The sequence below is a fragment of the Pelophylax lessonae genome, assembly GCF_965119305.1.
Source record: "Pelophylax lessonae genome assembly, chromosome: 10".
NCBI lineage: Eukaryota > Metazoa > Chordata > Amphibia > Anura > Ranidae > Pelophylax > Pelophylax lessonae.
The window spans coordinates 110,983,728-111,001,666 of NC_138777.1; the positions used below are offsets into that span (position 1 = coordinate 110,983,728).

Sequence of the window (17,939 nt, forward strand, 5' to 3'; positions counted from 1 at the left end):
ACAGGCGGTCCCCGGGTTACAAACATCCAACTTACAAAGGACTCCTACTTACAAACGGAAGGAGACAACAGGAAGTGAGGGTAAATCTACCCCTAGGAAGGGAAATTCACTCCTGTAAGAGTCACCATGGGAAAAAGGTGCCTCCACTGAAGCTTTATCACCAACCCTGGTTTCCACAACAACCCAAAATGTTCAAAATCCAATAGTCATAGGGGGGAGAAAGTGAGGTGAAATCTTCTGAACAGGGGCGCAGACAGCAAAAAAAAAAAAAAGTTACAGGAGTGTTAACCCTTCCCTATGCTATCCAAAAAATGTAAACATTTTTTGGCTGGAGCTACACTTAAACAATTTACATGTTTCGACTTACAAACAAATTCAACTTAAGAACAAGCCTACAGTTCCTATCTTGTTTGTAACCTGGGGACCGCTTGTATTGTGTTGAATTAACCAGGGAACTGTGAAGGAGTGGGAGCAGCTGGCTCAGGCTCTCATCTGTGAGCTGAGAGGTTGAACCAGCTGCCTGCAGACCCTGGATCGGCTCTGTGAAGTCAGCGACAGTGGGCTTAAGCCCACTGTTGACAATGTGTGTCATAGAAGTGCAGAAATAAGTGAACACCTGTGATCCAAATGAGAAGTACACAAAAGCTTTGGCCATACTTCTCTTTACAATCTCTAGCAAAATTTGCATTACCTAAATATAAGGATTACACATTTTTGATTAACAAGTACCTGCTTCCACTTCCTCAATTCTGGCCTAGGCGAGGATGACATCAGTTTAGCCCTCCCTCCCCTGGGCCTTTAGCCTCCTGGGACACGTCACACGTCACAGAAGGTTGCAGGAACAGTCTCAGAGCACCACGCAATCTCACAAATGCGCAGTGGGCAGCAGGCTGTGAGACATCAGATAGTCCCAACTGGCTCTCGCATTCAAAATGGCCGCACCGGGAGTCCAAAGCCTGGTGAAGAATGTGCTCCAGTGAAGACAGCGTCTGGATTCCATGGCCTGGTAAAGTACCCATTTGTAGCTGCTGACTTTTATTTTTTAGGAACACAAGTGAAGTTCCAGTGCAAAAAATACAAATAGCATTTTAGAAGAAAAAAGCAATACCTTCTGTGTTTCTGGGTCTATTAACCAATTCCATGCGCCGGTTGCAGTACAAACAGAAACCACAATAAGAATCACTAAAAAAGGAAAAAAGTTAAGTTATTAATACCAAAACTTACATTCCAGAAACAGACATGACAGTACAAACCTATGTCTAGGTCATCTGGATAGGCAAATAGATGAACTTTTAAGTATATCGGTTGTTAAGACAATAGTATATAAACCAACATAACATTAGTAGAAAAAAGCACTGGTGTAATGCCCTTCTGTTGTCAATCTACAGCATCCAGATACAAACAGAGACCCTAAAACCAAAACAGTTTTTGAGAAGGTTGAGAAGGGATGGCATCTCATATATGGTGGCAGTGTCCTAAGGGGCGGTGTTTTAGGATTAGAGCGTATAGGTTTATTTATACCCTCACCAAAGTTAAAAGAGTTTGTAAACCTCCGATTTTTTTTTTTTTTAAAACGAACACCTGAAAGAAAAACACATAATGAGCTAGTATGCATTGCATACTAGCTCATTATGAAATACTTACCTAAGAACGAAGCCCAAGCAGTGCCGACCACTTACCTGTCCATGGGCAACATGTTCTGTTGCCCTTCTTCCGGGTTTGCGGCCTTCGGCCATCTGATTGGCTGGAGCCGCGATGACGTTACGCCGACAGTAACGGCACGGGGCTCTGAAGGAACGGCACGAGCGGCCGTTCCTTCAGAGCGCATGCGCCAGTGATGTCACTGGCTGCATGCAAAGTAAATATCTCCTAAACGGTGCATGTTTAGGAGATATTTACAGTACCTATAGGTAAGCCTTAATATAGGCTTACCTATAGGTACAAGTTGTAGAGGAGGGTTTACTTCCTCTTTAATCTCACAAAGTCATGCTTTTCTGGGATACAAGGTGGAGACAACCTCGAGGAATGAGAGGTGTCTCAGCACCTTTATGTTTGTATATGCAAAAATAACTATTGCTAGGTTTTGGAAGTTGGCTATCCTACCTTTGGAACAGCTCAAGCTTAAAGTGTTTGTTACCCCAACGTTTCCCATTCCTGATATGTGTCTGCTGTACTATGTACATATACAGTGGGGATCGAAAGTTTGGGTTCCCCAGGTAAAAATTTGTTTTAATGTGCATAAAGCAGCCAAGGAAAGATGGAAAAAATCTCCAAAAGGCATCAAATTACAGATTAGACATTCTTATAATATGTTAACAAAAGTTAGATTTTATTTCCATCATTGACACTTTCAAAATTACAGAAAACAAAAAAATGGCGTCTGCAAAAGTTTGGGCTCCCTGCAGAATTTATAGCATGCACTGCCCCCTTTGCAAGGCTGAGACCTGCCAGTGTCATGGATTGTTCTCAATCATCGTCTGGGAAGACCAGGTGATGTCAATCTCAAAGGTTTTAAATGCCCAGACTCATCTGACCTTGCCCCAACAATCAGCACCATGGGATCTTCTAAGCAGTTGTCTAGAAAACTGAAACTAAAAATTGTTGACGCTCACAAAGCTGGAGAAGGCTATAAGAAGATAGCAAAGCGTTTTCAGATGTCAATATCCTCTGTTCGTAATGGAATTAAGAAATGGCAGTCATCAGGAACAGTGGAAGTTAAAGCAAGATCTGGAAGACCAGAAAAATATCAGAGAACAGCTCGCAGGATTGTGAGAAAAACAATTCAAAACCCACGTTTGACTGCACGATCCCTCCAGAAAGATCTGGCCAGACACTGGAGTTGTGGTACACTATTCCACTATAAAGAGATACTTGTACAAATATGGTCTTCATGGAAGAGTCATCAGAAGAAAACCTCTTCTATGTCCTCACCACAAAAATCAGCGTTTGAACTTTGCAAATGAACATATAGACAAGCCTGATGCATTTTGGAAACAAGATCTGTGGACCGATGAGGTTAAAATTTAACTTTTTGGCCGGAATGAGCAAAGGTACGTTTGGAGAAGAAGGGGCACAGAATTTAATGAAAAGAACCTCTGTCCAACTGTTAAGCATGGGGGTGGATCAATCATGCTTTGGGGTTGTATTGCAGCCAGTGGCACAGGGAACATCTGACGAGTAGAAGGAAAAATGGATTCAATAAAATTTCAGCAAATTTTGGATGGTAACTTGATGCCATATGTGAAAAAGCTTCTACGAATGGATAATGATCCTAAACACACCTCAAAATCCACGGGGGATTACATCAAGAGGCGTAAACTGAAGGTTTTGCCATGGCCCTCACAATCTCCTGACCTCAACATAATTGAAAATCTATGGATAGACCTTAACCACTTTACCACCGGAGGATTTTGCTGTCTTCCGTCCAGGCCACTTTTTGTGATTCGGCGCTGTGCGACTTCAACTGACAATTGCGCGGTCGTGCGACGCCGTACCCAAACGAAATTTACGTCCTTTTTTTCCCACAAACAGAGCTTTCTTTTGGTGGTATTTGATCACCTGTGCGATTTTTACTTTTTGCGCTATAAACAAAAAAAGAGCGTTTATTTTGAAAAAATAACAATATTTTTAACATTTTTTTATATGAAATTCCCCCCAAAAAAGATGTAAAAACCAATTTTTTTTTTAAATTTTTGGCCAATTTGTTTTGTGCTACATATGTTTGGTAAAAAAAATCGCAATAAGCGTATTTTGATTGGTTTGCGCAAAAGTTATTGCGTTTACTAACAAAGGGAAAGATTTCTGTCATTTTTGGTGTTTTTTTTTTAACGCGTAATGGCGGCGATCTGCGATTTTTTTTGCGGGACTGCGACATTGTGGCGGACAGATCGGACCCTTGACTGACATTTTTGACACTTTTGGGGGTACCAGTGACATTACTACAGTAATCAGTGCTATAAATATGCACTGTTACTGTAAAATTACACTGGCAGGGAAGGGGTTAATTTTATTGGAGAGGGAGGGGTTAATGTATGCCTGGTGCTTACTGACGTGTAGGGGGGGAGGTGACTGAGTGACACAGGGACAGATCGGATGTCCAGCTATGCTGAACAGTCCGATCTGTCACTCCCTGTCACTATGGAGATCCGCCCGCTTTGTTTACACACAGCGGGCGGATCTCCAGACTCGATCCCCGACGATCGGGTAAGAGCAGCGGCGATCGCCGCTGCTCCTCCCCTGGCCCGACTCCCGCTGTGAATGAAAACAGCGGGAGCGAGCCTCCGGCGGCGCGCAAGCGCCGCCCAGAAGGGGGAGTGTCTGACGACGTAGTACTACGTCGTCAGACGATAACGAGCCACTCTGCCGCAGTAATATTACTGTGAGCAGAGGTAAAGTGGTTAAAAGAGCAGTGCATGACAGACAGCCCAGAAATCTCAAAGAACTGGAAGACTTTAGTAAGGAAGAATGGGATACCTCAAACAAGAATTGAAAGACTCTTGGCTGGCTACAAAAAGCGTTTACAAGCTGTGATACTTGCCAAAGGGGGCAGTACAAGATATTAACTCTGCAGGGTGCACAAACTTTTGCAGACGCCATTGTTTTGTTTTCTGTTATTTTGAAAGTGTAAATGATGGTAATAAAATCTTACTTTTGTTGACATATAAGAATGTCTAATCTGTAATTTGATGCCTTTTGGAGATTTTTCCATCTTTCCTTGGCTTCTTTATGCACATTAATACAAATTTTTACCTGTGGTGCCCAAACTTTCGATCCCCACTGTACATATATGGAAAAGTATTCTGTTCTCTTTGTATTGCTTCCTTTGTGTAAAATCCCTGGTGTTTCTGCCAGTCTGCTTTCCTATTAAAACCTGAAATTAAGCAGGAAAGCACACCGTTGTCAGTTCTCTAGCTGTGCTGGGTGCTCAGCCTGCTCTCCTCCAATGATCAGACTTGTCTTGACACATGCATCCTACAAGGTTTAGGAGCGTGTCTATGAGAATATTTGACCATGCTTTCAGAAGCACATTTGTGAGGCCAGGCACTGATGTGGACGAGAAGGCCTGGATCGCAGTCCCTACTCTAATTCATCCTAAAGGTGTTCTATCGGTTGGAGGTCAGGACTCTGTGCAGTCCAGTCAAGTTCCTCCACCCCAAACTCGCTCATCTATGTCTTCATGGACCTTGCTTTGTGCACTGGTCCAAATCATTTGTTGGAGGGGGGATTATGGTGTGGGGTTGTTTTTCAGGGGTTGGGCTTGGCCCCTTAGTTCCAGTGAAGGGAACTCTTAAGGCGTCACCATACCAAAACATTTTCGACAATTTCATGCTCCCAACTTTGCGGGAACAATTTTGGGATGCCCCTTACTGTTCCAGCATAACAAGGTCCATAAAGACACGGATGAGCAAGTTTGGGGTGGAAGAACTTAACTGGCCTGCACAGAGACCTGACCTCAACCCGACAGAACACCTTTGGAATGAATTAGAGCGGAGACTGGAAGCCAGGCCTTATCTTTTCACATCAGTGCCTAACCTCACAAATGCCCTTCTGGAAGAATGGTCAAACATTCCCACAGACACACTCCTAAACCTTGTGGACAGCCTTCCCAGATAAATTGAAGCTGTTATAGCCGCAAAAGGTGGGCCAACTCAATATTGAACCCTACAGACTAAGATTGGGATGCCATTAAAGTTCATTTGTGTGTGGGGGGGGCGTGGCCTGATGGCGGACGAAGCAGCACACTAGTCTCTGAGCTCCTCGCTTCCTCTTCCAATCCTGTTGCCAATCCTGCACTATTTGGCCTCTCATCGCCTCCATTTGACTCCTCGGGACCCCGGGACTGTGCTGCCCACCTAATATGGTGAAGATCGGCCTTCACAAAGTGGCTAAGTCATCCAGTGCGATGGACCTGTCCCTCCTCGGCCGGTGCGGCCCCTCTGCCTTCACCTAGCTTGCAGGAAAAAAATTTTCTCCTCCACAGCCCCAGGACTCCCTGACCACCCTCGCTCGCCTGCCTGCGAGGAGGACACTTTATTGCAGCTGGATGGACAAGGTGAGCCTGCCATATCTCATGCTGAACCCACGCTGGGTCAGATCATGTCAGCTATTTTTTCCATGCTTTTCATAATTTCTACTCTAGGGGGGTCTCAGTCCTCATTGCCAAGTCTCTCCCGGCGGAGGTGCTTCGCTTGCGGACGGATTTGTCCTTATGTCTATACAGATTAGACTCTTTGTCCTCAATTTAATTAACTTATACGTTTCCCCACTCCGTTTTCAGCTGACATTCTTAATAGAGTCACCTCATATGTCCCTGATTTCCCAGTGGGCCCCGTCCTCTATGTGGGTGACTATAATGTAGTTATTGACCCTGCTATGGACCGCTTGCGGGGAGAGGGGCGAGTTTTCCAGTCCTTTTTGGATTGAATCCAAGTGTACGATCTGGTTGATGTGTGGCGTTGGAAGCATCCCAATATTGACAATATATGTATCATTCTGATTCTTTTAAAGTTATGTCTCGCATTGATATGATTTTTGCTCCCCCCACTACACTCCCGCTCATCACTGGGGCATCTATCCTTCCATGAGGGGTTTCGGATCATGCCCCAACGATGGTTGAACTGTCTTTACTTCCAGCTTCTGGCCCCTAGCTGAGGCGCCTTAATGCCCATTGGTTGAATGACCCCACGGTCCTCGGTGCCTGTACCAAGGGTGTCTCAGAGTATTGGGCTACTAGCCTACACACTGCGGACTCCCTTATCACTTGGGAGGCGTTCAAGCCCTCTGCCCGAGATACCTTTATGTCCATTACAGGCATCCTTAGGAAGAATAATAAGGTTGAGACTGCCTTGCTTCGGGCTGAAGCTGCCTATACTGATCGACCTTCTCCGCATACTCATACTCAATGGCTCCATGCCCGCAGGAGTTATGAACTTCAACTGTTGCATCTTACGCAGAAACGTATGTTATACACTTCCCAATAGTTATTATATGCTGGCCTACCTGGCGCGCCCGGAGCACTCCCCCACCTCTTTTCCGAGAATTTGCCTTTCTCCGACCGAGGTGTTGGACGCTCCTCAGGCTATTATGGATGCTTTTATCTCTTTTTTTGCTGACCTCTATACATCCACTGCCCACTATGATGATGACTCCTTGTCTGCATATCTGACTGATATTACTCTCCCTTCCCTGACTGGACAGTATAGTGAGGAACTGGACGCCCCCCTTATGATGGAGGAAATAGAATTTGCCATTGGACAGATGCCACAACGCAAGACCCCTAGCCCGGACGGGTTTCCTTCAGAGTGGTATCATTCCTTTAAACACATCCTCAGCCCCCACCTCCTGCACACCTTTGAGGCAGCTCTGGAGGCGGGCGTGCTCCCCCCCTCTATGCGGGAGGCCCTAATTGTTCTCCTCCTTAAACCCCGTAAGGATCCCCTAGAGTGTGACTCCTATGGGCCCATCTCCTTGATTAATGTAGATATGAAGATACTTGCTAAAGTGCTTGCCAACGGCATAAATAAGATCATCCCCTCTCTGGTCCAGGACGACCAGGGCGGATTTATCCCGGGCCGCTCAACTCGCATAAATACCTGTAGAATCTTCCAAAATTTGCAATATCCCCATCCCAACTCTTCTCACCCGAGTGATTGTTTCCCTGGACACCTGTAAAGCATTTGATAGCGTAGAGTGTCCTTATTTGTTTTGAGAACTGCAGTTGTTTGGGTTTGGTCCCCGGCTGATCGCCTGGATTTGGCTCCTGTACACCGACCCTGTTGCTAGGGTCAGGGTGAATGCCTCGGTCTCTCCGAAGTTCTCCATCTCCAGGGGTACAAGGCAGGGAATCTCTTTATCCCCGCTTTTGTTTGCATTGGCCATTGACCATACGTATTAGATCTGCCTTGGATATCCATAGCCTGGTTGTTGGTACTATAGAAGAAAGGATATCCCTCTATACTGAAGGGAGAAAACGCTGCTCCAGGTGTGTGATGGTAGCTTAGAGGTGGAATATCCCATAGAGTGCTAGCCCTGGCCCGCCTCCTTGGAAAACTTGTAAGGAAAGAAACGGCTACACATCCAGGAATTCCAATTGCCTTTCATTTCCAAAGTGATGACACCAAAGACACCAACATAGTGTCACGTAGATGTGTTTCACACATACATCTTGTGCTTAATCATTACCAATTATTATTACTAATGATGAAGTACAAGATATATGTGTGAAACGCGTCTACGTGACCCTATGTTGGTGTCTTCGGTGTCATCACTTTGGAAATTAAAGGCAATTGGAATTCTTGGATGTGCGGCCGTTTCTTTTCTTACAAGGATATCCCTCTATGCTGACGATACACTCTTCTATTTGGCAGATTCCTCTGGCTCCTTGCGCACCCTTCTAAGGGAGATGGAGGATTTCGGCAGATTCTCAGGCTTTCGTATTAATTGGTCAAAATCTAACCTTTTTCCACTGAACTACGGGGCTGAACAGGTGATCTACCCAGGTTCCCAGCTTCAAGTAGCACGCTCCTTCGGCTATCTGGGTTTCATTGTTCAATTACCTCTACACTCCTATGTGACTAATAACCTATGTACCCTTATTCAGCTTCTCCAGCAACGCACTACTCAATGGATGGATCTTCCATTGAACCTGGTGGGTCGGGTCAATATGATCAAAATGATTTTCCTCCCAAAACTTCTGTATGTCTTGGCCAATGCTCCCTACGAGGTCCTTAAGTCCCTGTTCAGGCGAATTAACTTGCTCCTACTGTCGTTTTTGTGGCATAAAAGATCTCCCAGAATAACAGTGGAAACCTTAAAGTTACCCACCCAATGGGCCGGCCTAGCCTTTCCTAGTTTCTATCATTACTACCTAGCATGTCAGTTGGTGGTGGTTCATGATTGGCTGCAACCCTCCACGCACAACGCCTGCACTACAACAGAGGCAGCCATTGTGACCTCTCTTGAATCCCTTTACAACATTGTCTATTGTAGACAGGTCCCACCTGGCCCAGACGCCTTCATGCTCCAGACTACTTTATCCCTCTTTAGATTAGTGGTCCGGTTCTTCTCCACAGGCACCTGGACCACTTGCCCTAACAGTCCTCTTTGGTGCAACCCTGAGCTCCCTGAATTTCCCACATTCCCAGTTTTGGATTGATAGGGGTGTTAAGTACCTCAACCATTTATATACTGCCCAGGGATTTAAATCTTTCCAGCAACTCCAAGGGGAATTCAGACTTCCCTCTTCATCCTGGTTCTACTATCTCCAGGTCAGGCATGCCTTGTGGGCTCAATTTGCCTCCCTTTGGACTCCTCTGTGTATGACTGCCTTGGAGAAACTGCTCAGGGACCCTGGCACTACTAAATACATTTCCCAATACTACTCCTTTCTGATGGTGGACTCTAAACCCAGATTTGCGAAGGCGCAGGCACGCTGGACAGACTTGGGCATTGACCTTAGTGAGGATGATTGGACAGAATTTTCTACTACTTACACTAAGGCCGTTCTGGCCTCACTGACCGCCTGATTCAGCTCAAGGTGTTTCATCACAGTCATCTCACCCCTAGCCGGCAGCATAAGTTGGGCTTGCGTCCCACCCAGTGGTGTATTTAGGTTTTGTGCTGCCCTAGGCCTGACTAAACTTGTGCACCCCCTAATTTACATATGACCCACCCATTCCTGTAAAGGCCACGCCCTTTACTGTTTACGACCCGCTCTGTCATCTGTGAACCACAGACCACAAGTCTATCAGTGCCCATCAGCGTAGCCTCATCAGTTCCCACACGTTCAGCCTCATTACTGCCCATCAGTGCAGCCTCTTCACTGACCACTTTATGGGGGTGCCAGACCGATTTGCCAGAGACTCTGCCCTCTGGCCCAATTCACCCCAGAAGACTTGCACTATATTAAAAGTGTAGCGCAAGCCGGCGGAGACCCTTTTCGTGTGGGAACCGGGAGGAGGCTGTTTTTTTTTTTGTGCAGGGTGCAGCTTTTTTGCTGCCCCCCTGCAAAGTGCCGCCCTAGGCCTGGGCCTTGTTGGCCTAGGCCAAGATACAGCACTGGTCCCACCCCTGAATGTTTTCGGGTTGTGGGATGACGGACAATTTTTTACACTGTTTCTGGTCCTGTCCATTGGTTTCTAAGTTTTGGTCTGATGTTGATTCCTTTATATCCACAGTTCTTGGTATCCCTAACAGCCTTCATCCTAAAAATTGCTTTCTGGGCGTGTTTGGAAACCTGTTGGTTTCCAGACACACAAAACGACTACTTTGCATCCTGTATTTTTATGCTAGGAAGGCAATACTCCTGAGTTGGCCTACTGTTGCCACTTGGCTTCAGTTGATTAATGGCTGTCTTCCTCTCTATAAAGTTACCTTTGATCTGAGAGGACGTCCGCTTTTATTTGAGAAAATTTGGAGTGGCTGGATTTCCAGTCCCCTCACTTTGACACCTCTGAGTTTGGAGGAACAGGGTTCTGAGCTTCTCCTGATTGCCTCTGATACTCCCCACTAAAGTGATAGTGATGGTTATTATGCTGTATATGACTGCTTGTGGTACTTTGCCTATGATTAGTCCTTTCTATGCCGTACTGATGTCCTTTCTCCTGTACAGGATGTGACGGGGGACAGGGTGACCTGGGAGCTCCAGCGCTGGTGATTGTATTGTTTAGTCGCTTGTGACTGTGTTTTTGCTGTTTTGTATTGTTGGCGTTTTTGTTTGCAAAACCTAATAAAAGTATCTTTAAAAACAATAAATAAATAAAAGTAAATTTGTGTGTAAAGGCAGGTGTCCCAATACTTTTGGTAATATAGTGTATAGTGGGGCATGCTCTACTAAGTTGTTAAAAACCCTCAGGCAAAACACATAATCCACCACCTAGCCAAAGTGGTCTGTTTTTGAATGCAGTGTTAGAAAGAAAGAATTGTGTTCCACAAAGTTTGAGGGCTTGTATCAACAAATTAAGTATGTCTAATACTGTCTTGCTTTTAAGTGCTTTACAGAAAAAAAAATGCATATGCGCAAATTCTCAGTCACCTTTAGTAAAAAATATCACTAAATTTTAAGCTGACCAAATTATACACAAGTCTCACCTTTTCCAGTAAAGATGAAGCCCCTCTAACTACCAGTTCACAAGCCTCACTATAGATCAATACGGCTTACGATCACCATTTAGTACCAAATAAGAGGTTATCAAGGTGGGAAAAAGTAAAATCCTTATTAAAGGCATTAAGGTTCTAAAGGGCTGCCTTTGTCCCCTCTGGAACTTCCTTTTGTTTTCCCAGCTAGAGGCCAAAATTAATAAAAATACCTAAATGAATCAGTGGGGGACATGTGCAATATGAAAAACGAGATGAGCAGGACCATGTCAGAGGAAGGATAACTGGATTGGCCAGGAAGTTCAGTATTATCGCAGGTGGGCTGAACACAGGAGGAGTGGGAGGATTTTTTGAAATGACAACTTCTCTAACGGAGTGCTTTCATACTAAAGCCCCATACACACACGCAGATCGTCGTCATACAAATGTTCGTTTTTTTCTCCCCGGGATGTCGGTGTCTGTTGAAAAGTGCAAAGACAGCACAAGGACAGCACAAGAATTTTGTCCGCAGACTTCAGCTGACTGCAGAAGTGATGTCATGTAATGGTTAACTTTCCCTGTGTTTTTTATTTTCTGAGCATGCCCAGTCTTGCAAATCTGCGGTCTGTCGGCTGATTTCTGTACTGACAGGCGAACAATCGTCCGTTCTGGTGTCTGCAGACAAAAATTTTCATGTTTGCAAGAAAGACTCTTGTCCGCGGATTGTGTGCAGACATCTGTCGGAGGCACCATACTAACACGCGTACAATCGGCAGATCTTTCGTCCGCCGACGTTTGTATGACGACGATCTGCGTGTGTGTACGGGGCTTTAAAGCTGAAGTTGTCCTTCAAGCCCTTGTCTACCAAGGTACAACTCTAAGGCCTCATGCACATGGGGCATTAGAAAAAACGTGCTGCAAAGCTAGTTCTGACTCCGGGGAAAAAGCATCTGTAAAAACGTGCTTTTAGTAGCTTTTTCCATTTGCGTTATTGCACGTTCGGCCACGTTGCTTTTAGCAGCGTTTTTTCTGTCTCCATTTAAAATCAATGGTTCCCTATGGGAGCCTATTGATTTAAATGGAAGGCGCATCGCTGATCCGACTTGCGGTGCGACTTGCGGTCTGAGAATCTTGAAGGGGAACTCCACGCCAAAATGGGAAAAAAAAAACACTGCATGCCGTTCCCCCCATATCCACACCAGATCCTTATCAGAGCATGCAGCCCGGTAGGGCAGGAAGGGGGAGGGGACGAGCGAGTGGCCCCACCCCCCCACCATACCAGGCCACATGCCCTCAACATGGGGGGTGTTGGTGCTTTGGGGCAGGGGGAGCTCTGGACCCCACCCCAAAGCACCTTGCCCCCATGTTGATGAGGACAAGGGCCTCATCCCCCACAACCCTGGCCGGTGGTTGTGAGGGTCTGCGGGCAGGGTGCTTATCGGTATCTGGAAGCCCCCTTTAACAAGGGAGGCCCCCCCAGATCCCGAACCCCCTCCCTATGTGAATGGGTAGGGGTACACTGTACCCCTACCCATTTATCCCATAAAAGGCAGTGTATGTAAATAACGACAGGAGACATTTTGGAAAGTTTATTAAACATCTTCATCCGGTCTTCTCCCCCTCGGCTCTTCTGGTCTTCTGCCCTCGGCTCTTCTGGTCTTCTGCCCTCGGCTCTTCTGGTCTTCTGCCCTCGGCTCTTCTTTTTTCTCCGGTCCTCCTCCGACGATTTCTCCAGTGATTATGCCGGTCTCTGCAGCTTGTTATATAGCCAGTGTGGGCGTGGCCGCCCGGTGACGTCATCAGGAGACCCCGCTCCTTGATGGGACAGATTACGTCATCTGTGACGTCATCTGTGCATCAAGGGGCGGGGTCTCCTGATGACGTCACCGGGCGACCACACCCACAATGGCTATATAACAAGCTGCAGAGACCGGCATAATCACCGGAGACATCGTCAGAGGAGGACCAGAGAAAGAAGAAGAGCCGAGGGCAAAAGAGCAGAAGAGCGGACAGCAAAAGAGCAGAAGACCAGAAGAGCGGAGGGGGAGAAGACCAGAAGAGCGGAGGGGAGAAGACCAGAGTGGAGAAGACCGGATGAAGATGTTTTGAAAAGTTTATTAAACATCTTCATCCGGTCTTCTCATCTTCTCCCCCTCCGCTCTTCTGCCCTCAGCTCTTCTTCTTTCTCCGGTGATTATGCCGGTCTCTGCAGCTTGTTATATAGCCATTGTGGGCGTGGCCACCTGGTGACGTCATCAGGAGACCCTGCCCTTTGATAGCACAGATGACTTCATCTGTGCCATCAAGGAGCGGGGTCTCCTGATGACGTCACCGGACGGCCACGCCCACAATGGCTATATAACAAGCTGCAGAGACCGGAGACCGGCATAATCACCAGAGACATCGTCGGAGGACCGGAGAAAAAAGAATAGCCGAGGGCAAAAGAGCAGAAGAGCGGACAGCAAAAGAGCAGAAGACCAGAAGAGCGGAGGGGGAGAAGACCAGAGTGGAGAAGACCGGATGAAGAGGTTTAATAAACTTTCCAAAACGTCTCCTGTCGTTATTTACATACACTGCCTTTTATGGGGTGAATGGGTAGGGGTACAGTGTACCCCATACCCATTCACATAGGGAGGGGGTTCGGGATCTTGGGGGCCCCCCTTGTTAAAGGGGGCTTCCAGATACCGATAAGCCCCCTGCCCGCAGAACCCCACAACCACCGGCCAGGGTTGTGGGGATGTGGCCCTTGTCCTCATCAACATGGGGGTAAGGTGCTTTGGGGTGGGGGGTGCAGAGCTCCCCCTGCCCCAAAGCACCAACACCCCCCATGTTGAGGGCATGTGGCCTGGTATGGTTGGGGGGTGGGTCGCTCGCTCGTCCCCTCCCCCTTCCTGCCCTGCCGGGCTGCATGCTCGGATAAGGATCTGGTGTGGACTTGGGGGAAACCCCACGCAGGTTTTTCTCTGGTGTGGGGCTACCCTCTAAATCCACACCAGACTCGAAGGGCCTGGCTTGGAACCTGGGGGGGGGCCACGCGGTTTTTTTCCCCATTTTGGCGTTCCCCCTCAAGATTCTCAGACCGCAAGTCGGATCATCCTGATCCGACTTGCGATGCGCCTTCCATTCAAATCAATAGGCTCCCATAGGGAACCATTGATTTGAACATAAAAAAAAAAAAAAAACGGCCTAACGCTGTTTAAGCAACGTTATTCAGCCTTTAGTAGTGTCAGACGTTTTTGCAGCTGTAACGCTGGTCCTCAGAACGCGCAGGCCGTTGGTTCTTCTTGCAGCTTAAAAACGCCTATGCCACTTACAGCTCAAAAACGTCTGGGTGTGCATGAGGCCATAGAATAACATGAAGGGGCGATTTTAAGCTGCAAAAAAAAAAAAAAACGCCTGACGCTCCTAACAGCAGCTGTAAAAAGGCCCTGTGTGCATGAGGCCTAAATGCCCTGGTATTCAAGAGGTTAAACTATATGTGAGCCCTCACCTTGTAAAACAATCCATTTAGTTTAAAATATAAATTAAAAGCAAAACGTGTGTGCGTGTAGATCACTACACACACTATTTCACAAAAGTGAGTACACCCCTCACATCACATTTTTGTAAATATTTTATTATATCTTTTCACGTGACAACACTGAGTGCCGGTTCACATTTGTGCGATGCGGGAACGCTGAGAATATACAGCGTGATCCCGCATCGCATCCACACCTCTGGCAGTTCAAACTGCCATATGCAATACGCAGGGGGTGTCAATAAAAAGTTAACGACACCCCCAGTTGCGATTGCATATCGCAGTGCGATCTGCAAGTTCGCACAGAATCGGATCGCACTAGTGTGAACCACTATGCTATGCGATCCGATTCTGCTGCGGATACAAAAAGCCTCATGTGCGAGTTTATTGCTGATGCGATGCAAATTCAGCCATACAAAGTGTATGGCTGAAATTTGCACCGCACATGAGATCGCATGTAATTTAGGAGCAGTGCAGTCCGAATTACATGCGATCTCCGTGATCGCACTAATGTGAACCGGGGGCTGAAGAAATGACACTTTGCTACAATGTAAAGTAGTGAGTGTACAGCTTGTATAAGTGTAAAATTTGCTGTCCCATCAAAATAACTCAACACACAGCCATTAATGTCTGAACCGCAGGCAAGAAAAGTGAGTACACCCCTAAGTGAAAATGTCCAAATTGGGCCCAATTAGCTATTTTCCCTTCCCGGTGTCATTTGACTCGTTAGTGTTACAAGGTCTCCGGTGTAAATGAGGAGCAGGTGCGTTAAATTTGACGTTATTGCTCTCACTCTCTCATACTGGTCACTGTAAGTTCAACATGGCACCTCATGGCAGAGAAATCTGAGGATCTGAAAAAAAGAATTGTTGCTCTACATGAAGATGGCCTAGGCTGTAACAAGATTGCCAAGAACCTAAAACTGAACAGCAGCACGGTGGCCAAGACCATACAGCGGTTTAACAAGACAGGTTCCACTCAGAACAGGCCTCGCCATGGTCAACCAAAGAAGTTGAGTGCACGTGCTCAGCGTCATATCCAGAGGTTGTCTTTTGGAAAAGGACATAGGAGTGCTGCCAGCATTGCTGCAGAGGTTTAAGGGGTGGGGTGGGGGGGTCAGCCTGTCAGTGCTCAGACCATACGCCACACACTGCACCAAATTGGTCTGCATGGCTGCCGTCCCAGAAGGAAGCCTCTTCTAAAGAAGATGCACAAGAAAGCCCGCAATCAGTTTGCTAAAGACAAGCAGACTAAGAATATGGATTACTGAACCATGTCCTGTGGTTTCATGAGACCAAGATAAACTTTTTTGGTTCAGATGGTGTCAAGCGTGTGTGGTGACAACAAGGTGAGGAGTACAAAGACAAGTGTGTCTTGCCTATAGTGAAGCATGGTGGTGGGAGTGTCATGGTCTGGGGCTGCATGAGTGCTGCCGGAACTGGGGAGCTACAGTTCATTGAGGGAGCCATGAATGCCAACATGTACTGTGACATACTGAAGCAGAGCATGATCCCCTCCCTTTGGAGACTGGGCCACAGGGCAAAATTCCAACATGATAACGACCCCAAACACACCTCCAAGACAACCACTGCCTTGCTAAAGAAGCTGAGGGTAAAGGTGATGGACTGCCCAAGCATGTCTCCAGACCTAAACCCTATTGATCATCTGTGGGGCATCCTCAAATGGAAGGTGGAGGAGAGCAAGGTCTCTAACATCCACCAGCTCTGTGATGTCGTCATGGAGGAGTGGAAGAGGACACCAGTGGCAACCTGTTAAGCTCTGGTGAACTCCATGCCCAAGAGGGTGAAGGCAGTGCTGGAAAAATAATGGTAGCCACACAAAATTTGGACACTTTGGGCCCAATTTGGATATTTTCACTTAGGGGTGTACTCACTTTTGTTGCCAGCAGTTTTGGACATTAATGGCTGTGTGTTGAGTTATTTTGAGGGGACAGCAAATTTACACTGTTATACAAGTTGTACACTCACTACTTTACATTGTAGCAAAGTGTCATTTCTTCAGTGTTGTCACACGAAAACATATAATAAAATATTTACAAAAGTGTGAGGGGTGTAATCACTTTTGTGGGATACTGTGTGTGTGTATACATATATATAAATATATAAACACATACAAAACACATTATAGATGCCTTTTCCCCCCCTGTTTTACAGCTGCAAGAAAAAGTATATGAACCCTTTGGAATGCTATGGATTTCTGCACAAATTAGTCATAAAATGTAATCTGATCATCATCTAAGTCACCACAATAGACAATCACAGTCTGTTTAAACTAATAACACACAAATAATGAAATGTTGCCATGTTTTTATTGAACACACCATGCAAACATTCACAGTGCAGGTGGAAAAAGTATGTGAACCCCTAGACTAATGACTTCTCTAAGAGCTAATTGGAGTGAGACGTCAGCCAACTGGAGTCCAATCAATGAGATGAGATTGAAGGTGTTGGTTACAGCTGCCCTGCCCTATAAAAAAACACACACCAGTTCTGGGTTTGCTTTTCACAAGAAGCATTGCCTGATGTGAATGATGCCTCGCACAAAAGAGCTCTCAGAAGAACTACGATTAAGAATTGTTGACTTGCATAAAGCTGGAAAGGGTTATAAAAGTATCTCCAAAAGCCTTGCTGTTCATCAGTCCACAGTAAGACAAAATTGTCTATAAATGGAGAAAGTTCAGCACTGCTGCTACTCTCCCTAGGAGTGGCCGTCCTGTAAAGATGACTGCAAGAGCACAGCGCAGAATGCTCAAGAAGAATCCTAGAGTGTCAGCTAAAGACTTACAAAAGTCACTGGCAAATGCTAACATCCCTGTTAGCGAATCTACAATACGTAAAACACTAAACAAGAATGGATTTCATGGGAGGATACCACAGAGGAAGCCACTGCTGTCCAAACAAAACATTGCTGCACGTTTGCAGTTTGCACAAGAGCACCTGGATGTTCCACAGCAGTACTGGCAAAATATTCTGTGGACAGATGAAACCAAAGTTGAGTTGTTTAGAAGAAACACACAACACTATGTGTGGCAAAAAAGAGGCACAGCACACTAACATCAAAACCTCATCCCAACTGTAAAGTATGGTGGTGGGGGCATCATGGTTTGGGGCTGCTTAGCTGCGTCAGGGTCTGGACGGATTGCTATCATCGAAGGAAAAATGAATTCCCAAGTTTATCAAGACATTTTGCAGGAGAACTTAAAGCGGAGTTCCGGGCACAGAAGTCATTTTTTAATAAACATACCCCCGGGACAGTCAGGGCTAGCACATTCCACAATGGCTAGCCTCTGATCTGTCCCGGTTCGCACTTACCTTTTAGAAGAAATACT

General features: G+C 46.3%; 1 protein-coding gene across 1 annotated transcript in view; it reads right to left on the bottom strand.

The window, feature by feature from the left end:
• Positions 1–17,939, bottom strand: part of CNEP1R1 (CTD nuclear envelope phosphatase 1 regulatory subunit 1) — a 62,253-nt gene that overhangs the window by 29,541 nt on the left and 14,773 nt on the right. The window contains exon 3 of the mRNA XM_082269708.1: positions 1,109–1,182. Within this exon, the coding sequence (XP_082125834.1) occupies positions 1,109–1,182 (74 nt within the window). The remainder of the gene's footprint in view (positions 1–1,108; positions 1,183–17,939) is intronic.